Source organism: Rhineura floridana, chromosome 5 (assembly GCF_030035675.1).
Source record: "Rhineura floridana isolate rRhiFlo1 chromosome 5, rRhiFlo1.hap2, whole genome shotgun sequence".
NCBI lineage: Eukaryota > Metazoa > Chordata > Lepidosauria > Squamata > Rhineuridae > Rhineura > Rhineura floridana.
In genome coordinates, this window is record NC_084484.1 from 65,911,618 (window position 1) to 65,935,798 (window position 24,181).

Consider the following 24,181-nt stretch of genomic DNA (forward strand, 5'->3'; position numbering starts at 1 on the left):
CACTAATAGGCAAAAAACCTTGCGGTTTAAGAATGTACCTATAGCCCACAGCTATTTCTATCAAACTTTAAAAAGCAGGGAAATTGGGCAGCTATAGTGAATGCACCAGGGGAGCAGGAGACCTGAACTCCTCTCTGAGATATTGGACTGCCCTACAAATTGGTCAAAATGCAAACACCATTTGGGTTGGTCTTTCACAGTCCAATCCACTTCCTGTGGAGCTTGGAAGAATTTGGTAACGTGCCTCTGAGCATATGGTGAGTGGCTGTACAATGAGAGAGTGAGAGAGAGTACAGTGAACACAGAGTTTATTATGAACAATCTTCTTTCTTTCCATTTTCCTATCTGTGATGTATTCCTGCATATGAAGTTAAATTTATCTGCACTGAAAGCATTAGTACTAAGCTGCTAGACACTTGGACGTATTAATTTTATTCATTAGCTTTGAACATACAAATTATCTTGCATACTACCAAAAAAGGAAACTAGGATGATTTTCCAATGGAAGAACATACAGTCGACAGCATTATTTAAAAAATAAATATTAAATGACCATGTATTGACTCTCTAGCTACTTTATAGGATATAAAAATAGGACACACATAGTAGTAACACACTATGAATGTTGCCAAAGGTAAAAAGGTGTAGGTGATGTTTTGCCATAGCAATTATACCCAAACAGTGTAGTCTGATTATGCATAGCTTCTGATAGCAAGTGAAATCATGACATTTTGGTGTATAATATGTAGAGAGAAAAATCAACTCATTCGAAATGTGGTGTTGGAGGAGAGCTCTGTGCATACGATGGACTGCAAAAAAGACGAATAATTGGGTGTTAGAACAAATTAAACCAGAACTATCACTAGAAGCTAAAATGATGAAATTATCATACTTTGGACACATCATGAGAAGACATGATTCACTAGAAAAGACAATAATGCTGAGAAAAACAGAAGGGAGTAGAAAACGAGGAAGATCAACAAGAGATGGGTTGATTCCATAAAGGAAGCCACAGACCTAAACTTACAAGATCTGAACAGGGTGGTTCACGACAGATGCTATTGGAAGTCACTGATTCATAGGGTCACCATAAGTCATGATTGACTTGAAGGCACATAACAACAACAACAACAACAACAACAACAACAATGTAGCTGTAAGACTGAACCTTTCAATCTTTTAGTGTTTTTGTTTGCCGCCCTGGGTTCTTCTGGGAGGAAGGGCGGGATACAAATTTAATAAATAAACAATAAATAAACTTCAGGGCTCTAGAAGCCATTTTTCCCTTAACCAAAATCTGAAAAACAGGATTTTTTTTCACATTTCAACCATCTATTCTGCATCTTTTTCAGGGTGCTCCGACAAATTATTTCAATAAATTGTAGATTGTGTCCAACATTTTGGAACCCTCTACGATCCAACTAGGGTAAACGCTAAGAAAGTTACTGTAACAGGCCCCATGGAGAATGCTTGGCAGAATGGGAAGAATGGTTTGTCGATGTTACAGAGGGGGCTAGGGAAATCACAGGGTAAGTGTTTCCAGAAACCTCTGGCAGTCTCATGCCTGTTGAGTCTACTAATGTCAATATTCCCCTTTGCCTGTGTCAGAGAGAGAGAGAGAGAGAGGAATCCTCACTGGCACCCAGCCCAGACTTAGTCTTTGAACAGACAGACTGTAATGAACCACCTGGACTCTACCAGAGAGACAAGAAGGATAGTTTGTCAGAGCCTGAAATAACATTTCTCCAAGGTCACACAGAATGGAGAAAAGACAGTGTCAGTTAAAGAAATCCACATCTCTTTCCAGAAGAAGTCCCACCCTCACTTCTAGGGCTGGAAAGTGCTAGATTTAGCTTGGGCAAGTAAAGTGCCCACCCATCTCTCTTTTATTTAGAGTGTCTGAGCGTGATAAGGTCATTGCGACAACTCTCCATTGCCGCTTCCATGTCTACTTTGCATCTGTTATGTATCCTGATATACCTCATATGTTTTGATGCTTCGTCCCTGTGCTGACTTCTGGAATAAAGTTTCATGCAAAACCCAGACTTTGTGTCCTGACTCTGCTTCTCTGGTCAGAAGCCAGGACAGTTAAAGCTCCAATTTCTTACACCATGAAGGGTTAAAAGTACTATTTTAGATATGCCCTAGCCAAAAAAAAAAAGAGTGAGGGATAATTGCCTACAAACAAAAAAAGCAGACATTAAGTACTCCCTTGGAAGTGGGAGCATGACAATAACATAACAATAATGGGCCTTGCTTCATATTCTATGAGCCAACTTCATATCATAAATCAGTAGACTTATATCTATTTCATATACAGGAGGGCCCCGCTTACTGGCACTTTGCTTACCGGCGTTCCGCTAATGTGGCGGCTTTTATTCCCTGTTTTTAAAGCCGATTTTGCCCTTTTGCGGCATTTTGGCATCATTTCTGCGCGACGTGCCCCATTATATTCAATGGGGTTCTGCTTTACGGCAATTTCCGCTTTACAGCGGGGGTCCGGAATGGAACCTGCCGTATAAGCGGGGCCCGCCTGTAGCAGGATGATTTGGTAAGACAAGAAGCAACTAAGCCTATTACATTTGTTTTACTGATCACTAGAAGTATGTTTATCATTTTGTAATATCTACAGGGGGTTGGACTTGATGGCCTTATAGGTCCCTTCCAACTCTACTATTCTATGATTCTATGATCTATATCCAGTGCTTTCTTTGGTAAAAAAAAATGAGGTGCCAGTACTCCATACCAGTGAGTACTGTCACAAAAAGCCCTGTCTGGATCTATATAAAAATAAACTTTATGAACAATAAAACACATTTTTTAAAAAAAAATCCCCATTTTTTTTAAAAAGGCCAACATATTTTATTAGTAATATTACTTGCTTAAAATCATGGATTGTACCCAAATCTGGGGGGAAATAATCTGATTTCACTGAACAAGCAGCTGCATGCAATAAAAAGCAATATAGTCTTTGAAGGCAAGGATGAAACAACGAAAGGGAAAACAGCTGGGAGTAATCTTTGTAATGTCAAATAAGAGCAGCCCTGAAACAATGGATAAAATGTGTTGAATTGGACGAAGGAACAAAAGATCAAGCGGCACAGGGCTGCCAGTACTTTTGACATACAGGGAGAAAAACAAGTGAATGAACAAAAAATAAATTCTTCTCTAAACAGCATCCTCTATATACTTAAAGCAACTGTATTGTTCCAAAACTGACAGAATGTCAGCAGTTGGTTTGGGGGTGTTGCATACTCTAACTTCAAGCAAAGCTAAATTCTACACTCAGTCTTACCTTCTTAAAATCTCAATTCTGCCAAAACAGTCTGAAGGAGATTTAGAATAAGACCACTGGAATGGATCCAGGGGCTCACAGTGCCAACCTTCCCTTGCTTGCAAGTTAGGTCTACCCACAAATCTGAGTAGGTGTGAAATAGGACTATATGCATTTCAATTCATCTTTGTATTGTCCAAAAAAGTACTATTTTTCATAACAGAATATTACCAAACAATTTCTGAACACTCCAGAAAATCTATTTATAAATTACTATAGCACAAGGAGCTTGCTCCCCTCAATGCATCCAGTCTAGACAAGACTTCTCAGCCCCTTAGGAGATGTATTAACCCATAACAGAACTATAGTAGTAGTTATAAAGTATTCCACTATAGTAGGAATCCTGCCCTACATTTCAAACTGCAAAAGTATTTTTAGTTTGTTATCACATGTACAGGATTCTTAGTCGAAAGGGTCTTGCAATGACTTCATATTAAAATAAGAGGGTTTTTAAAAAAAAAAAAAAGACCTAAAAACAGTTAAAACAATGTTATTCATTTATTGAGAAAGAACTTTCTTACTCCATGAAAAATGTAAGCCAAGAAAAAAAATCTGATGGTGTGATTTTCTATATTCTCTCACAGGCCATCACTTCCTTGGGTGCCTGTCATAAAATCAACCACCAACAAAATAAGAATGAGTAGCCATTACTTCATCACACAAACAACACTGCCCAAGGAAACACTTCCATTGAGGAAATCAGATTATTGACACTTAAGCCACTAACCCAAGTGGTGACTGCCCGAGCAAAAAGCAACCTTTTGGCTTGCATCCGATGACTGAGTTTGGCTTAGAAACTGAAGTCTCAAAAATGGGGTCCAATTCCAACAGTCTGCTGGGACTGGAACAGAGTAGACTGTGTCTGAGAGAGACTCTAAGCATGGAATATTGTGTGCTGGTAAAGACAGAGAGTGATCCATTTTAAATTCACTTGTTCAAAAATTTTCTTGGACGTTTCCTTTTCTTAATGTTATTTGTTATTTACTTTAATTTTTGTAAATTGGATTGCTTTTATTGATGTATTTTTATACTTGTGTTTATTTTTCTTTGTAAGCCACCTTGAGGGCCTTTGCCAAAAGGTGGGGTATAAATAATAATAATAATAATAATAAACGTATGGGTCTTTGGCTATGTGAAAATGAGTTGTGCTAGTAACATAGCTTCCTGCTTGTGACATCACTGCCATGTAAATTTCAAGCTCCCACTTATCGGTGCCATTTAAAAAAAAAGAAGTCTCACTTATAAAGCTTATTTTGCTCTATTTTGGTTTTTTTTTAAATTCTTTGGAAATGATGAGCTCATGTCTCCTTCAATTCCTTCCCCGCAGACACCACAGCTAATACCTATCTTATCCCTCTACAAAAGAGGCACCTCCTTAAGACTTTTTGGTTCAGTCAGGCTTTTTTAGGGTAGCATTGTTAAATATCGTTTATGCTGGTTTGAAGGATGGATTTATTATTGTTTTAACTTTTGTATTTTGTACTTATTCATCTTGTGTACACCACCACAATATTTTTGAATGATGGCCGATTTATAAATTCTTTAAATAAAAGCAACAGATATCATGGCACATAGCTAGCAAGAAGTATTGCCCAGACAGGAAAGTACCTTTGTCTAGTAAGGCCCTAAGAAAGCATGAAATTAGAGATCCAGATTATAAGTGTTTATATGTAGTAAATTTCTGCCTGTCACTCAGATATTATAACTGTGCCTAAGTACAGCCTTCTTCATGAGTTAATCATGTGAAGAGAATACAGGCATATAAAGGGATGATGTGCACATATTAGGTGTCACATGATAGACTTTCACAGGAGCTAGAACCCTGTGCAATCAAGCTTCTGGCTCCCATGGAGGTCTATACACATACACTTCCCTCTCTCAGATCCAGGTTAAACAAGCAGACATCAGGGGACAGTGCAAAGAAGCCACATTTCCCACTTCTACACACGGACTTCCCTTTATGCAATTAATGAATAAAGTGGGCTTACATGCACTAGCTCACATTTATCTCCTGCTACCCATTCTTTCCCTTTTCCAGTAACTGACACTTTCCTCACTGTCAAAATTCTGAATGCAAGCTTCTTTAGAGCAGGGACCCATTTTTTGCTGGCAATACTCTAAAATGTGATTAACATTGATGGTGCTGTATAAAGTAACATGATTACTTTTTTCAGCTTTCACACCATTTAATCCTGCAGACAGTGTTTGCTTATTGAAAAATATGTACTGTTTATTGTAATATTTTAAATCTTTTTTATAATAACATAGCTCCGTTGCATGTGAATATAAAAAGGTAAACAATTTGCTAATTCAGGGATAGGCACTGTAAGGACCTAATCAGCACAACAACACCAGTATGCACAGCTGTCATGTACCAACTGATCATTCCAGGCGAACAGCTTTTCTAATGTAATCCAAGCCACAGAAGGGCCTTGGTGAATGATATAGCCTGTGGACTATCTGTTTCTCATAAGCCCTATTCAGGCATTCATTCCCCTAGCATAGAAACAAATATGTGAGGGTGAGCAGTGGTGTGCTGCAAAGCCCCGCTCCTTTCAATTGTCACAATGAATAGTTCTCTACAAGGTCTCTAAATGCAATAAAGGATGCACTAGAGGGAGTGGAGCTGGACTGTGCAACCCTCTCCCATGTTTGTTTACATGTGAGAAGAATGAATGCCCAGACAGGGCTACAGACTCATTCAGTTCTCTTACTGACATTGTAGCATCATTTCTTGAGAAGCTTTGGAACATGGATGTTGTAGAATTGCTTTTGGGTATGATTGTTTCTGAAGTGGGGTACATCTCATGGTCAGTCACAATTGCCCTCCTTCATAATTCTCCCATTGGTGTGCTTGAAGCAGAATGCTAAAGAACTACAGACTTGCCTCAACGTACAAAGTCAGGGAGACAGAGAGAGAAGGAAATAAAGAAAATGCAGTAAACAAACAAATGCAGCTGTGTGGGGGTTTTGTTTTGTTTTCCAGTTGGTTGGGTCTCAAAGTCTCCTTTAGCCTCAGTCAGTTTCTTTCCAACTGACTGAGAAAAAGAAAATAGAGCAGTAAACACATGGGTGGTACCATCCATGTATTTCCCCCCCATCTCCAAATTCCCCAGCCAACTGTGCTCAGGCTGACTATGTCAGGTGGAGTGTACTCCCACTTCCTAGGAGAAAAAGAGGAGCAGACACTTCTAGCTGACAACCACTGATTAGAATTGCATTGCTTGATGACACCAAAGGTCCATCTAGCCATTCTCCTCCAGCAATACCCAGTTACACACTCCAAGAATACTCCCAAATGGAGCATGCTGGAAATAGCCATTCTTGTTTTGTCATAGCATGTGATAATCAGATATATACTGCCTCTGAGAAATGGCCCCATTTTTAACTATTATGGCTAATTGCCAGTGAACAGCCTGTTCTCTGAATTGTCTCCTCTTCTCTCAGAACCCATTTGTTTCAGTAGCTGCACCAGAGGGTAGGTAGGTACATTATAGTTTATGATATAGCAGCAATTAGGCCATATTACACCACATACTAGTCTTCTTGCGGATGTTGGAGAATTTTCACCCATTAGTTGTTCCCAATAAACCAAACAGTCGTAAGACCTCAGGAAACCAAAAACGCTTATAGATCAACATCGCCACTCATAATTGGTGTCAACTTTGGAACAGGTATACAGAAAGAAAGGCCTACCACACACCTGAATATAATGAATACCCCATTAAGATGTGTTTTAACAGTAAAGAGACCACTACAAAGCAAGTGCACACATATGCAACAGAGCACTGTTCTTCAACCCTGGATCCCCAGATGTTGTTGGAGTACAACTCCCATAAACCCCAGCCAGCTTAGTCAATGGCCAAGGATGATTGGATAGTCCAATAACATCTGAGGACCCAAGGTTGAAGAACAGCATAATAGAGGGAAAGGAGACAGCAAAGCCCAGTCCATCAGGCTGGCTTTGACTGACTGCAGTTAATTCCTCTTCTTCCAGAATTATTTCCTCACCAGCCAGTCACTGGAACACCAATTATGTAAATTTGTTAGAGATGCTACCTGCATTTGATTGTTTTCATCTTCCCTTCCCATTCATTTTCCCTTTTTTATTGCTTCTATTTGATTGCAAGCTTCTCTTGTGCAGTGCCTAGAAACTTTTAGGTCCTTTGTAAACAAAAATTGCTCATCTCAATACCTACCTGAGTCAACAGGTCTCTTTCACAAATTCCTACTCTGGTCAATATTGTACTGTCTTTCCAGACAACATAACACTGACAAAGCATCACAAATGCAAGCAAGCAATTAATTAACACAGGGAAATCTTTAAAAAAATGTTCACACACTGAACATGTCAACATCTCATCTGGGCCTACTCAATCCCCGTTCCAGTGCTTTTAAGAGTAATCCCAATATAATTTGGCAAGCATCTCAATAGGTTAGCTAACAAATTGAATAAAAAGAGTTCCCAACTTTAGCTGGCCCTTTTTCTTCTCAAAGGTTTAGTTACTGGTGATGAATAGTCATCACATGCTACTATCCTAGTAAAACCCACAGTGGCTTAAGTCCTTAAATATGTGAAGTAATAATCAAGAGCAGGCCTGTGAACAGGTGGCATGTGCTTAATTCTCATCACCCACCTACCTCGAATTAGCCAGCAGGATTTCCAAGTAGGCTGAAAATGAGGCATTTCTCATCTTTAAAAAGTTAAATACACCACATGATTTAAGATGGCTGCTGACAAAGTGATTAGAAACTGCTGGAACACTTGACCCTTGAAGATAAAGCAATCATTTCACTTCTGAACAGGACAATTGGTTAAGAGATACTCTGATTATACCCCATAAGCACAAAAATGAAATAAAGATTAAGCTCACTTGGAAGTGAACCTTCATTAAAAAGCAAAATGGAAGTTTGATACAAGATATAACAAAGGTGTGTAGTGATAGGGATAAGAGGAGGATTATGCAAAAACTTTAAATATCAAGGTTTGGTCAATAATTTTATAGCCAGATGGTAATGTTCCTAAGTCCCATTGATTTCAAAGGGGTTTAAGTTAATCTTGAATTAACTGTTCACATTGATTTCAATGGGACTTGAGTGTGGTATCTAACCAAACAGTTCTGTTAGCAAATGCATTAACTGTTGAACAGACCTTCCTTGCCCTGCACGCTCACTAACATGTTCTGGGAGTTCCCCCAATCCTCCAGACCAGATTTAGGGAATGTGTTAGGAGAAAAACGGGAGGGTATTTCTATTACACAAGCAAAAGGTCTTGGCTAGCAGAACTGTTTAGCTGGATACCACCCTTAGTGTGACTCAAACCCAGGATCGTACGTCTAATAAACCAATGTCACTATGCCTTACCAATTATTCACTAAGGTAAGGGTGTCCCTGCACTTGTAGTGCAAGTCGTTTCCGACTCTTAGGGTGACGTCTTGCAACATTTACTAGGCAGACCGTATATATGGGGTGGGATTGCCAGTTCCTTCCTCGGCCTTTCTTTACCCCCCAGCATATGCCGGATACTCATTTTACCGACAACGGATGGATGGAAGGCTGAGTGGACCTCGACCCCTCTTACCGGAGATTCGACTTCCTCCTTCCGTTGGAATCGAACTCCGGCTGTGAGCAGAGCTTCAGCTGCATTATTGCTGCTTACCACTCTGCGCCACGGAGGATCTTAATTCACTAAGGTGCACTTTATATATTATACACACACACCAAAATTGCACTGGGTTTAATCCAAACATGTCCTTCCACAAACAGTAGGGGATTTGATCTATTGAGAGCTCCTGCTAATGCAAAAGGAGCGGAGTCATTCCCAGACAGTTCCCCAACCTTCCATAGCAGATGCAGGGGGATGGGATTTGGCAAAAAACTCTCCCTTCTTTCCAATAGCAGGCACCAGGAGCACCTCTTCAATGGGATCACAGATCTTCACAGCCAACCAAGATTTAAAAGCCACTAGTACTTAACAGCAACGTAGCATTCTGCGATAGGAAACCATTTCCTGTTTTAATAAGAGTTCCTAATAGCATTTTCATTTTTTACTCAAAGAAACTGTTTTAAAGATGTCATTATTGCAAGATTGATATTCCAATTCCAATTTGTATAGAAGAATTGGGAGACTAATGAAAAATACAGCAGGGGAGAAACCTGTAGCCTTCTAGATGTTGTTGACCTTCAACTCCCATCAGCCTCAGCCAGCGCAGTCAATGGTCAGAGATGATGGGAACTATAGTCCAGCAACATCTGAAAGGCCACATGTTCCCTAACCCTGTCATAGGGTATTCCTCCCCCTTTTTTAACTGAAAGCACAAAGATTTAATACACAATACACAAAAAGACCCTTTCGTCTTTTTTGTATCCATTATTAATATTTAAATTTGGGTGTGCCATGCCTTGGAAAAGCATCATTTTGCAAATGTTGCATTCATCAATAATGTTCACAAGACTGTACTTATTTCAATGTATTATTCTCTAACAGAATAATCTTCTGAAGTTTTATTTCTATTTCTAGAATTTCAAAGATCAGGCTCATATCAGATATTGATGGCAGAGTAAATATACTGATGTTTCTTTTTAGCAGCACCATACTTAATGATCATTGGTTATGGATTTGATTGATAGGTAACATTCATTTCTATGCAACATTTTTGCACCTATAGTTGTTCCTATAGCTGCTGTCCAAGGTTGCTGCCCTGTCACAATTACCTGTACATGCAAACAAAGAGCTCTGTTTTAGCCACAGCCCATAGCTACAACAGATGGAATGTTCATCCTTTTGTAGACAAGGATACTGTGCTTTTACTATATACATAACAGGCAAAAGGTGATGTTACCATCACCCCCATGCTAGGTAAAGCTTGTGTTTGTTAACGGCTGTACAGAGCAGTTAATAGCATAGAATCTGTAAAATGTGCCAAGCCTCCATTCTTTAGTGGATTGGAAAGTATATATCCAGAATAAAAGAAGGGGCAAATAAAAAAACCCTAATCTAAGTAGCATTCATGCTTCAGCCGATTTTGACTCCAATTCACCTCCTTATACCCAAACTAGGGACTGAAGTAAATTTAGAGGTCATCATCACAGGATAATTAGGCATGTCATAAATTCTAGCTTGCCAACACTCCAAGTTTCAAAACAGTTTTTTTCAGCCCATTTTTAAAACTATTCACTCCATCTCCTTTAAATCACAATGGCTCCAGATACCCTGTGCATTTTAAAAGTATTGTGTCCTGCAGCACCCTATTGCAGATTGCTCAAGCATGCAATGCTGATAAGATGCTGAACAATAATCAGCACCTGAATTAAGAGTCCCCCCCCCAATGTTTAACATTAAATTAGGGAGGAAAACAAGTTGCATGCTAAGCAAAATTAAAGTAGACTTCAGCATGGTTTGTTCTTTTACAGGTTTTCAGTTCTCTCCTGTTTCCCATTTAGCATAGAACTATAGGCGGCTTTGTTGCACACAGTGGCCTCTCCCAATTTACATCACTCTATACCCTTACACTTTAGATTCAAGAAAGCTGGTGTACTCATTACTGCACTAACGTCTGCTCAGCAGACTCCAGTGAGAAGGTCCATCCTTGCTTGTAAAACAGCCACCTAACCAATCAACACCAACCCCGCCCCCACAATACTCCTCCTCTGCAATATGACAAACTACCTTTGAAATTCCCGTTTCAAAATCGGTTTACTAGGCCAGAGTTCTTCAACTTTGGGTCCCCAGATGATGTTGGACTACACCTCCCATGATCCCTTAACCAATAGGTAAGCTGGCTAGGGATAATGGGAGCTGTTGTCCAAAAACTTCTGGATCCAAAGTTGGATCCAAAGTTGAAGAACAGTGACTAGGCAGCATTAAAGGTAATGCTGTCTGAGAAAATACAGATTCATCCCAATCAGAGAACTGATTTCATAGTTCTTTGTATCCTGATCAACTTGTAGAACTTATGTATTTTAGACAACTTTTTGTTATATGTACACAGCACAGAGAGGTCCGCATTGACTGTACCATATACACATCTAGCCAACTAGTGCCTTCAAAACGCATCATATGCACAGGCCTTTTGGCAAGAAGAAAATCAGCTGAAATCCTTTCCTTCAGTTGCAACAGAATGGCATTCTAACTAGTAAAAACAGACTATTCTGCAGTATGGGGTAGAGCCAGGGAAGCATATGGCCACAAAATGAGATGAAGTATTTCCACAATGTCCATTTAAAATCAAGCAGGATTAAAAAATTGTAACAGAAGCTTGTGCCACCAGGTAGGACAGTATGTTTGTATATATCCTCAAAGAAGTCAGCACATGTATTGGTGCAATTAGCAGGGAAAGTAGTAGAGTACAAGTTTATACTTAGCAATACTTGAGGTTGACTCCCCCTTGGAAAACCATTATCATACCTAGTTTTAAATACATGTCTTTGAAGACTGAATGATTCAGTCAATGTGTGTGTATTCCAGCATACTACAGAATCAGCAAGTTCCAAGAATGCACTGCTGAAAGGTTTATTTTAAGACTGAAATTGCAGGCATACTTTTCTGTTAGTTTATTAAATAATAGTTTAAGCTTAAAACATTCAGTAAATCACAAACAACATATAAGACTTATAATTGCTTTCATATCACCACATGTCATTTCAACCATCTACAATTTTATTTTGGATACCAAATTTAAAAGAAGAACAGAAACGGATTGCAATGGTACCAATGGAGCTTATCTAGGGGTATATAGTTTTTATAGAAGCTTTGAGTTCTAGTTTGAGGATTAACACTTCCCCATATTCATATTTGCTATTAGATTCCTTACATGTAAGTATATGCATGTTTGTAAAATAACTCTTCTACATGGAAGGCATAAAGAGGAAAGGATGACAATAAGGAGAGGATAGTTTATATTAATTTTCCAATTACATTCTATTGCCATGTATTTAAAAGCATACTTTTTCATATGTGCCCATTTTATCCTTCTGATTGCCACAATAATCTATTTCACTTTGGAAAATCATGCTTATGTCCCTTCCATCTCTAGAACCCTAGGAATTACAAAACAACCAAATAGGTTGAAATGCTATTATCAGGCCCATTTTTGGCAATGAAATTGAACCCTTGCCTGGACAAAAAGAAGGGCAGAATTAAAAAGAAAGAGGCAGCTGGAAAAGAAGCAAGGAAGACCTGCTCTGGAAGCAGAAACAAATCAGCTGATTTCTTTATAACTTTGGAAATACAACTTTTGCAGGGGCAAAGCTCAGTGGGTTAGCATATGCTTTACATGTGGAAGTTTCAGATGGAGTTTATGGCACCTCCAATTAAATTATTTCTGATAGCAAGGTGGGTGTGGGAGTGCTTTGACTAGCAGTAGCTTATCCGTAAACATAGTATGGGCTACATGAACTAGTTGTCAGCATAGTTTCCTACCTTTCAATGAGACCTAGTGCCAGCTGCAAAGGAAGTTAACAGTGTGAATATCTGCAGTTCAACCACAGTTCTCACAGGCTTCACTTCTTGGGCTAGAACATGGGATACAGAAAAGGCATGGCCAACCATTTCATAGTATTTTAGTCACCATAGGTGGAGGAAAAAATGTCATAATTAGAAGTTAAATATATATTTACAGTAGCGCAAGTTTCATTTGCTATGTTTAAGTTTCATCTTGAGCATGAAAGGATTTAAGATTCATCAAATGCAAACCATACTGATATCACTATTTCATCACGTACTTTCATAGCACCTTTAGCTAATTAAGACTGCAAAAGCAGAGAATCAGTAAAACTTAATATTAGTACAGGTTAAATGTCATGTTGGATACAGTTATGAACATTTCAGCATATTGCTTTTGATCACTTTATAGACACCACCCTTCATAATGGGATTCACCAAGCTATATTTAAAAATGTCTACACGATAGCATATGCAGCAGGCTCTGCCAGAAAGTTATACTAATCTGAGCTGTATATGGTTGTTACATTCAGAAATTGACACTGTGTTTATGGCTATATGAGCAGACTGCAGGTGCTTCTATAGGGTGGTTAAACAGGAAGTGCCTTACTTCTGCATAGATTGAATTAACTTCATGTACAGGAGTACACTTCGTTTGCAGAGCATGAAGGTGCATTGTTAATGAGGTAACCTGAATATGTCTGTGAATATACGAGTGTATGCATGTGAGTGTGCATGTGTGTATCAGAGCTCCTCTGTCCTGTCTTCTACATAGCCATCCTTTCTATGCCATACAGGGAGGCCCTGAAAAGCACTACAGAGTGTCCTGCATTCACAATATCTTTAAAAATTAATAGTTCATGGGAACTCATTACTAAGAGATGAATATTTCTATTTTTAAAAAGACCAGAGCTGGTGAAAAAGTTTGTTAAAGATTTGTTCAGCTAAAGCAACTGCTCATGGTCTGAATGTCTAGAAGAGGAACACTATTACTTATTTAGAAATTTCTTAATCATTTTATATTCAAAAGAATCTCAAAAGTGATGCACAAAACAGGAATCAAATTAAATAGAACAGAATTTCAAATCCATGTACAAAGTACAGGTCCAATACCATGCACAATAGAGAAATTAAATACAATATAAAAAATCAAATCAATATACAATACAAAAATCAAATATAGTACAAAGGAATCTCAAAACAATATACAAAGTGGAGGTCAAATTCAATTCAAAAGAAATCAAAACAATATACCAAATGGAATTCCTATACAAGATTTAAAAAATCTCAAAATGATATATAACATAAAAATCAAACAGTACAATATGTTAATAATCAAATAAAATAACATTATACTATTACACTGGTACCACTTACAAATCCCAGCCAATCACTTTGTACAACAGACCACATAACAATTCATACAGCCTTGGAATTAAAGATAAATGAAGTATTCACTCCCTCCCCACCTCACACATGGGAGGAACACGCTCCGTGCCAATCTCTCACTTTGAACAGCAATTAGCAACTTTATCTCATCAACATTCCAACTGCTCAGGCTCTCACCCTCATTATTATATGATTATAAAATAATAAAAGGTTATTAGACATTTCAGAAGGCTACCTAATAATTCTGATATGGTAGAATTGCAAAATCTATACACTCAAGTGAACAAAATGTCTCTCCTCTGCTGGAGGCATATCAAATTTTGTGACACCAAAGTGACACAGCAACTATAGATTCTTGGACTCATGCACTTGTCCCTTCCTTCTCCTCCTTTTCATGTGAGGGGAGAACAATGAAGCCTTCTATTTTCAGTTTTGAATAAACCAGTTTCCTATTACACCCAAATCCAGGAAATCGTAGTTCATTCCTGCTCTGGATAGTAAACAAAATAGTATGAAATCATGGTTTGATTCTGGTTTGTTTAAAGCTAGCCACAGTTTGAATAAACGACAGCTTCCTGAATTCAAACAAAACAATAAACTGCCGTTTATCCAAAAAACAGAAGTGAAAAAGTTCAATCTCTACCCCTCACACATGAGGTAGGAGAGGGGAGGGGCAAGTATGTGAGCCCAACGCTTAATGAGGCCCATTCTTATAACGCTAAATCTGACCAGCATTTAGACATGTAGGGAACTATTGCTGAAGCAGAACATAAAGTTCCAAAATATTTGAAAAACCCTTCTAGAATTTAAATCGGAAGACTTACAGAAGAGGGCAACTGCAGGTTCATGTTTAAGAGGAACAATATAATATTTCAGAATGTGGGTTGCGGATAGGGAGAAGTTAACACCCATTCCTTCCAGTCAGGATTCAAATTATTTCATTCACCAATACCCCATAATAAAAAATATCCTCAAAATAAAAAATAAAGTAGTTAATTCCATGAGATATATATTCTCCATTGGAGCTCCCATTTACCTATTATGACAGTATGATATTCTACAGAGGCCACAGTCCAGCAAAGAGTTAAGCATACTGAGATCCACTGAAATCACTGAGCCTAAGCATGTTGAATTTTGTACTGAATTGTGACCAGATTGGCAAAATAGCCAATCTGGCAGTGTTTCACATATTAAGCTAACTCACTCTGATTTGGGGGGGAAAGTGAGGTGAAGAATCGGGTTTATCACCCAATTCTAAATATAAGCACTGGAGTAGATATTAGAACATCAATTTGCAATGCCTAACATCTCAGTGTATGTGCAAAATGTCATCATGATTTGTAATATTGCACTGCAGCAGTCAGTGATACAACTCAGCTCAAGGATTAATTTGCTACGCAGCAAATCGTAAAGGTGTTATTTCATGCTATACTTTCCTAACAAGGTAATGGCAGGAAGGTGGGGGGGATGCACACTCAAGTACAAGTATCAGGACCCTACTACATCCACCAAGGCAAAAAGGAATGGAAGTATGAGCACCTTTAATCTGACATATTACACAGCGCATGTTGTTTCCAACACAAAAACTAATCTACTGGAGAAAGTAACATTAGAAGCAATCCATTAAAATTAGGTTGTTTATATAACAAGCCCTGGTGTTCTGATCTGACGTTTAAAAATCTTTAAATATTTAAATATATGGAAACTTTTAAATCAAAGCTTTAAGAATTCTACATGAAATAAGGCTTTGCAAGGGAGTTAAACCATCTATTAAGTTTGCCCATTCAGCCTGCTGATTCAAGGAACATATCTGTAGCAGAAGAAAGACTGAGCCACTGCTTAGAAGATACCCTTTACTTGTGTGTCCTACTGCTCCATAAATGAAGACAATTCACATGTTTAAAAGTTTGCCTGAATGCAGACTTGAATTCATTATCAACTCTTAAACCTATTACAGTCTGTTGGAGTCACAAGTTGCACTCTTGTCTGAAGACAACAGACACACACACACACATACCACATCCATGCACATAAAACAAGACAATGTTACAAACATTCAGTATTTACAATATTCAGATCATGTGAAATTATTTTTTGGTAATGGCAATTTAAGACAAACACCCTTTTTCTGAAAATGTACCATCAAGTGTTCTTTCTACATGAAGCCACTGTCTCGCATATTAAAGAAATTGCTGTTTACAGTTGCTGTGTCATGTAAATTCATAATGTGCTCCTGTTCCAAGCCCCATTCTCCCTCATCTTCTTCCTCTGGCTCAGCTTCTGAACCACTGCGTGTGTTCTCATACAAAAAGATCTGTTCATCTACATGAGCCGGGGCTAACCGATTTCTCTTAGCATTAACAATGTTTGTAGAGGAACCAAAAAGGCGTTCAGGGAAAACCCTTGTGGCCACAATACACCAATATTTCTGAAGTACTTTTGGTAAAACAGGAAATAAAGCTAGCCTGTCAGACCACCACTTGAGTGGATCCTCATTTAGTCCAAGAACTTTCTGCGATTTGAAATTACTCAGTTCCTCAATAATCTGAGCATGCCACTCCTCTTGGTCTTCAGCACCCCCTGTCTGGCAAAAGATCTCTGCAAGCATATTATTGATGGCACTAGTAGGAGGAGGGGTAGAGGCAATTACCATTTTTTTCACTGGTGGCTCTTCAGACACTGCAAAAAGCTGTTCTTCAGGTCTCAATGTGTTCTCTTTTACTTTATCTAGGAGACCTTTTGCTTCCTCTACCACTCTATTTTCAACCTGCTGTCTCTCAAATGCTGAAAGAAAAGGAAGTTTCTTGTATCTTGGATCCAAGAAAGTTGCAACATTGAGAAACATGTCTATCTCAGGTGTATGTTGGTATGTTGTAGATAATTCTTTGGCTATAACTTCCTTTGCCATACTGATTTCTTTCAAGTCGTTTTCTTTGATATTTAGCATTGTATTCAGCAGCATGTGAAGGAGGGGTTTCACCATACTTATTGTTGGGTACTTAGAAGCAGACATCATCTCAGCAACCTGCTTGAACGGCTGGAGCAAGTCCACCAGGCCTTCAATTGTATTCCATTCACTGGCTTCCAACACCAGATGGTGATTATTGCTATCCTCCACAAGAACTGCCGCAATTACAAACTGTTGCTCTTTGAGACGTTGCAACATGGCAAGCGTGTTTCCCCACCAGGAAACACGATCACTCACAAGCATGCAGCGCAAAGTGTTCTGCTGCTTCTGCTTCTCACTCAACATATACATGGTTACAGCAGACTGCTGAAAATATTCCACCAATTTCCGACACCTTGACAGTACACCGCACAGCTTAGGAAGTAAAAAAGCTTGCTGTATACCCGCATTAAAAGTTTGCCCTAAGCAAGGCATCTGTACTGGAATGTCCAGAAGAGAGCAAGCTTTCACCATGTCTTTCCCATAATCTGTTGTAGCACCAAAAACTTTTGTACTGATTCCCCATTCAATGAATATCTCGTAAAGGACTCGCGTAATAGTCTCTGCAGTGTTTTCCTCTGGCACTTCAAATGTTTTTAAACACCGGGAATTAACAGCCAGGCAGTTGGAAGTGCCATTACGGAGAAAATGAACGGACAGCGTTACATAACATCTATTCTGGTTTTCACTTCTCCACATATCAGAGGATATGCCACACCATGGGATATCAGTCAGTTCTTTTAACACAATGTCCCTAACTGCAATGTATTTTTCAGGAATCGCTTTTGAACAAAAATACTTTCTACAAGGCAGTTCATATCTGGGCTCTGCTGTTCTTAAAAGATTCTTGAAGGTAGGCTCATCTACAATAGAAGGAGGATATAAGCCCTCGCATATTAAGCTAATCACTGCCGATGTCAGCTCCTGGTGTTTTTTATTTTCGTAACTGTGACTTGCCTTCATAATTAAGGTGTCCTGAACAACTTGCTGGGATGATTCTGGCTTCAGTTTTGAAAATGCAGTGGCAAAGGCCTCCCTCATTTGCTCAGTGTTGCTTTTCACAAACTCACAAAATTCATCTGGATGATTCTTTTCAAGGTGGTAAGAGAGGTTGGATGTATTTCCTGAATAGGCAATCTGTGCCATGCAAATGCGACAGTAGATTTTCTTCCACTGTAATATACATCCTTCTGCATTGGTATCAAAGCCGAAGTACTTCCACACTTTACTCTTTGCTCTTGGGTGGGCCACTAACTTTAGGTCTGACGGGGAAGTTTCCAAACTTTTATTCTCCATTGCTTCTTGGCCACACTCCCAACCTTTTGATTCTTCACTCATTAATGAGCACCTGATAAAGGTAGCAGACAAACATAAAATGAGAAAGCACAGGTATGATCAAATATGAGAAAACAGTGCTTTTGTGTATTATCTGAATGCATTTGAGGAAAAGGGTAGCCTCAGATTCCCTTTAGAAATGGGACACACAGCAGCAACATACACATATGTGCAAATTCAGGCTGTTGACAAAAGACTTGTCAAAAATTCAAAGTTACATGATAAAGTACTATACATGGAACTGCTGCCCTGGGCTCCTACTGGGAGGAAGGATGGGATATAAATTTAATAAATAATAATAATAATAACAGCAATTATGGAACTAGAACCAATGTCTCAGTTTTAGCTTGGGATGGTCTCCTCTCCACAAGTAGCTTATGCCATTTCAGCAGTGAAGAGATTACAAAGCATTCAGGGGTTCATTCATTTTGGCTAGCCCTGTTAGCTAGCCCAAAGTAGGACTGCCACACATCTGTCCCTCTCCCAACTTGGGGGGGGGGAGAAGCTTGTCTCATAGCAAGGTCTAATTTCTGATGACACTCTGAGCACCTCCAAAGCTGTCAAGGAGGATTCCATCTTGTCCTCCTGATCCCAGCTCAGTACAAGAGTAGGAGTTTGCCCAGGATTCTTCAAACTTGGATCCCAGATGTTGCTGAACTACAACTCTCATCATCCCAAGACAATTTAGCCAAAGGTCAGGGATCATGGGAGTTGTAGTCCAACATCATCTGAGGACCCTAGGTTACAGAACACTGACCTATGTCATGGTGTTCTTTGGGAGCACTGACAACACTTTCAAAGCATAGTGCAACTACAGGGACAATCCTCCACTCTCCTCTCCATATCTAAGCTTGAAAAGTCAGGGGTTCATCACACTTACCAGGGGAAAGAAAAGCACTCACCATGGCAAGTGAAAGTTCATATTCTTGAAAACATTTAAGCCCCAGTTAATTCAGTGCATGTAGCCAAGTGAGTGGTTAAAATGTTTATCTAGGGAAGCTTTTATAAATTAGTTGTCTTTTTTTGCTCCCTTTGAGGCTATCAATGTACCACAATTAATTGATATAGGTATGTGTGGTAGGGCTGGATAGGCAGGCAAGTAAGTATTTTTGTGGGCTTTTAAATGTTGTGAATTTATTTGCAAGGTGAGATTAAATATTTCTGCATCCGCAGAATGCAGACTTCTGAGGAAGCTTAGCAGTCATGGAATAAGAGGAGAGGTCCTCTTGTGGATAAGGAATTGGTTGAGAAGCAGAAAGCAGAGAGTAGGAATCAATGGACAGTTCTCCCAATGGAGCGCTGTAGAAAGTGGAGTCCCTCAAGGATCGGTATTGGGACCTGTACTTTTCAACTTGTTCATTAATGACCTAGAATTAGGAGTGAGCAGTGAAGTGGCCAAGTTTGCTGACGACACTAAATTGTTCAGGGTTGTTAAAACAAAAAGGGATTGCGAAGAGCTCCAAAAAGACCTCTCCAAATTGAGTGAATGGGCAGAAAAATGGCAAATGCAATTCAATATAAACAAGTGTAAAATTATGCATATTGGAGCAAAAAATCTGAATTTCACATATACGCTCATGGGGTCTGAACTGGCGGTGACCGACCAGGAGAGAGACCTCGGGGTTGTAGTGGACAGCACGATGAAAATGTCAACCCAGTGTGCGGCAGCTGTGAAAAAGGCAAATTCTATGCTAGCGATAATTAGGAAAGGTATTGAAAATAAAACAGCCGATATCATAATGCCGTTGTATAAATCTATGGTGCGGCCACATTTGGAATACTGTGTACAGTTCTGGTCGCCTCATCTCAAAAAGGATATTATAGAGTTGGAAAAGGTTCAGAAGAGGGCAACCAGAATGATCAAGGGGATAGAGCGACTCCCTTACGAGGAAAGGTTGCAGCATTTGGGGCTTTTTAGTTTAGAGAAAAGGCGGGTCAGAGGAGACATGATAGAAGTGTATAAAATTATGCATGGCATTGAGAAAGTGGATCGAGAAAAGTTCTTCTCCCTCTCTCATAATACTAGAACTCGTGGACATTCAAAGAAGCTGAATGTTGGAAGATTCAGGACAGACAAAAGGAAGTACTTCTTTACTCAGTGCATAGTTAAACTATGGAATTTGCTCCCACAAGATGCAGTAATGGCCACCAGCTTGGATGGCTTTAAAAGAAGATTAGACAAATTCATGGAGGACAGGGCTATCAATGGCTACTAGCCGTGATGGCTGTGCTCTGCCACCCTAGTCAGAGGCAGCATGCTTCTGAAAACCAGTTGCCGGAAGCCTCAGGAGGGGAGAGTGTTCTTGCACTCGGGTCCTGCTTGCGGGCTTCCCCCGGGCACCTGGTTGGCCATTGTGAGAACAGGATGCTGGACTAGATGGGCCACTGGCCTGATCCAGCAGGCTCTTCTTATGTTCTTATTATCACATTTTATAGCAACCTCCTTTCCCTAAATTGTTTATAACTTTTGAATTCCAACATCCTCTTGCAAAGAATGTAAATGAATGTTTATTGACTGGGACTTACTTTTGGTGAATTGTATTTATTTGTTTTTCAGTTTACATGGAAATAAATGTTATGCCGCATTTACTGCAACGTAAAATATTGGAACACATTTTAGGTCTGCAAACGGACAAAGCTGTACATACGTGTGCAGCAAAACCATATGAGCAGCAAGAGGTGACTTTTGATGCTTCTGTTACATTTGCTGCACAGCTGAACAAGCAAGCCAATTAAAAATCAGAAAGCAAGTAAACTGGCTTACCTGTGCAGCGTTGTACACAGCTACAGACACTCTGGATGTGCATGCTGTTCTCTTCCATGCATATACATAGCTTTTCAGTACTGCACCCTAAACAGATTCTCTGAGTTTAAATAATTCACATTATCCAATTTACTTCAGTGGGACTTCATCATGAAGACTAGAACAGCTATAAACCAAATTTCTTGGTATATGGAAGGAAATACAGAAGGACACTTACTAACATCAAGCACTCTTGTATGTGAAAAGTTTAACTGGGGTTAAAAGTGGGACCACAAAGATTTTTAAAATTTGCAGAAAACAATAAAGTTAACCACTGAAAATGGCAAGCCTCATCACATTGTAAACCCCACAAGTGTACAAACCCCTCAAGCATAGAGATTACTTCTCAGTTGATTCCCCATTGTCTGAAAAAAGAAAGTGAGAAGAGAAAAAGAGGACAAATTACACTCAACAGTTTTTCCAACTCAAGAGATCCAACTTCTTGAAGTACCTGATTAGCCTTGTTTCTAATATTGGTAGAACACATACTTGCCCTTAATAATGAGGTCATTAATCTGTTGAAAATTTGCACTGGCAGCTGCAATCACACTGAATTAATACATGAATCGAGACAGGCATAAAGCACCCAATGCCCTTTTTAGAAACTAAAACTAAGACAAAAGGGATTAGTCAATTGGATATTATGCAGGAACGGAAAATGATTGAGTCAATAAAAACATGAAAGCATGGAATCTTGTTACCAAGATGTGTGGAAGATTATTCTCTGTCTTTACAAACTGGATGTTTTGACCATGCTCTTGGACAAACAAACTGGGATGAACATTTGTTTCTCATTTTGAAAGTTGTAAATGTCAGGTGCTGCACAATCTGAATCAGGAGCCATGAGAATCAAGCACCAGCTCTTGACTCACCACACTAACAAGATAGCTGACTGGGAAAACTGAAGGCCCCTCAAGACAAGTAGGACAACCCAGAGCAGCACTCTTCAAACCTGGTAATCTTTACCCAGCCACCTCAGGCACAACACAATCACCTTCTCCTTCCAAGGCTGCCCATTGGCTCAAGTGAGTCAGGAAAGTCACCTGGCTGCTCCCTCTTGCGACTGTCTGTCAGACTGTATCGGCCCACCACAATCTGCCTACAAATCCTGAAGGTGCCTCCTCTTCTGTGGCATTGAAATATGCAGCACAAGCATCCATTTTTCTCAAAAGCTACTTAATTAAGCCAATCATAGATCCTGGAAAATTAAGGTGTCTAGAACACTACCTGCCTGGTTTAAACCAGTCTTCATAAAGGTGCAATTAGAGTTGCTGCTGAATAGGAGATAGCCATCCATTCTTACCTAAACCTCACTGTTTAGAAATTAATGAGCTCCTTGCTCTGATTAATATCTGTGCTTTGAAACTCAGCACAAATTATTGACCCAATATTGTTCTGCTACGTCATTCCCAAAGAGACATCAGTTTAATAGATCCATGCTATGTTTTCTCACAACTCCTCTGACAACACAAAAGAAACTATGATGCATTATGTAAAATATACTGATTCAAATATTTTCATATTATTCACTGATACGAAGCCTCACATCAGTACATCTACTTTGGGTTGCAAGTGACTCCATGTTTGTTCTATGTCCGGGTGCTTGGAGCCTAGAGAGTTGCTCCTGGAATACAGAGAACCCTGGAAGCAACAGAAAGGAGACCAACAAAAAAAAGCTGGCAGAACATTGTCCTAAATTTAAAAAAATGAAACATCCATGGTTATCTAGCAAGTCTGCTGCCAACAAACAGGTTGAGAGTTCAGGTGTTCCCTGAATTCACCCAACCACTATAACCTTAGCATTGTGAAGCATCAATTGTGGGAGGATCTTCAGGAAGGCAGGGTCAAAGATTAATCTTGCCATCTACCTGCAGTCCTCCAACTGGTTACCTAAGCAAGGAAAGTAAGAAATAAATGTCCATGGCAGAATTGTTTTTTTAAAACTTCTGTTCAGAAGGGGATCATCTTTTTTACCTGTCGCTCTTGTTGGAATGTATGAGGTTCAACTCCAACTTGGTGGGTTGAGGCTGCATGGGGTTAATAAGGGTAGCTAGAGAGCTAGACCTCTTGCTGGTTGAGGCTATACCTATTCCTTTGATCCTGCCGTCTCTTCCCTTCCTGCTAGACTGATGAGCAACAGGATGTTTGATCCCAGTTCCCGCCTTTCTCAGTGTTCTCTTTCTCTCGAGAGGGGAGCAGACATCTTCTCTTTGTCTCCTCTCTCAACCAGGATGAGGGCGAGTACTGGGACCAGTGCTCGTTGCTCCAGCATAGCTAGTTAGCTAGATATAGAACTCTTTCCTATCAAGCATGTACTTCCAGAGTAAAGTAGTTGTTTCTTATTTTAAAGTTAAAGTCTCTGTCTGACTAATTTGCAGGGAAGGTAGAATCTTAGCAAAGATTCAAACACACACATTCTAAGCTCGCTCAATACTCTCCGTTCCACAGTGCTACGCAACTCTGCTATGCATCTCAATAGAGAAATTCCGACAGGTCATGGGGCCCAGCCACGCAAATGGAGATATGAGCAATTAAAGGAGCTATTGTGTTTGAATCAAGGAAGCTAAAATAGAAACCTTCATAGTTTTAGTCAGTAAAGAGTTGAGGCTTTTACTTCAGGATGGCTACCATGACAGAGCGGCTAGGTCTCGAGAAACTCAAGCCCAGAGGATGGAAGCTCTGGGAATTTCACATGAAGAAACATCTGAAACAACAGAAGCTGTTAGAAGTTATTACAGGATCTGAACCAGGAGAAGGTGCTTCTCGGGAGGAACAAAGAATTTGGACTGAGAAGGATGAAACGGTACAAGACCTGATTACGAAATGCATAAGTGACTCTCAGATTCCACTGACCATGACTTCTAAAAATGCCAGACAGATGTGGTCTGTGCTGGAATCGAGCCTTCAGCCCAGAGGCCAGGCACATCTGAT

The 24,181-nt window shown here is 39.5% G+C and overlaps 1 protein-coding gene across 3 annotated transcripts in view; it reads right to left on the reverse strand.

The window, feature by feature from the left end:
* The window catches only part of LOC133384980 (E3 SUMO-protein ligase ZBED1-like), a 207,462-nt gene that overhangs the window by 176,949 nt on the left and 6,332 nt on the right, over positions 1-24,181 (reverse strand). The window contains exon 2 of one of the 3 annotated variants that reach the window (XM_061627033.1): positions 16,455-18,460. The exons of 1 other annotated variant lie outside the window; for it this stretch is intronic. In XM_061627033.1, coding sequence (XP_061483017.1) covers positions 16,455-18,460 — 2,006 coding nt within the window. Of the gene's footprint in view, positions 1-14,000; positions 18,461-24,181 lie in introns of those variants that run through there. One more of the 3 variants, XM_061627031.1, reaches the window with a different exon arrangement.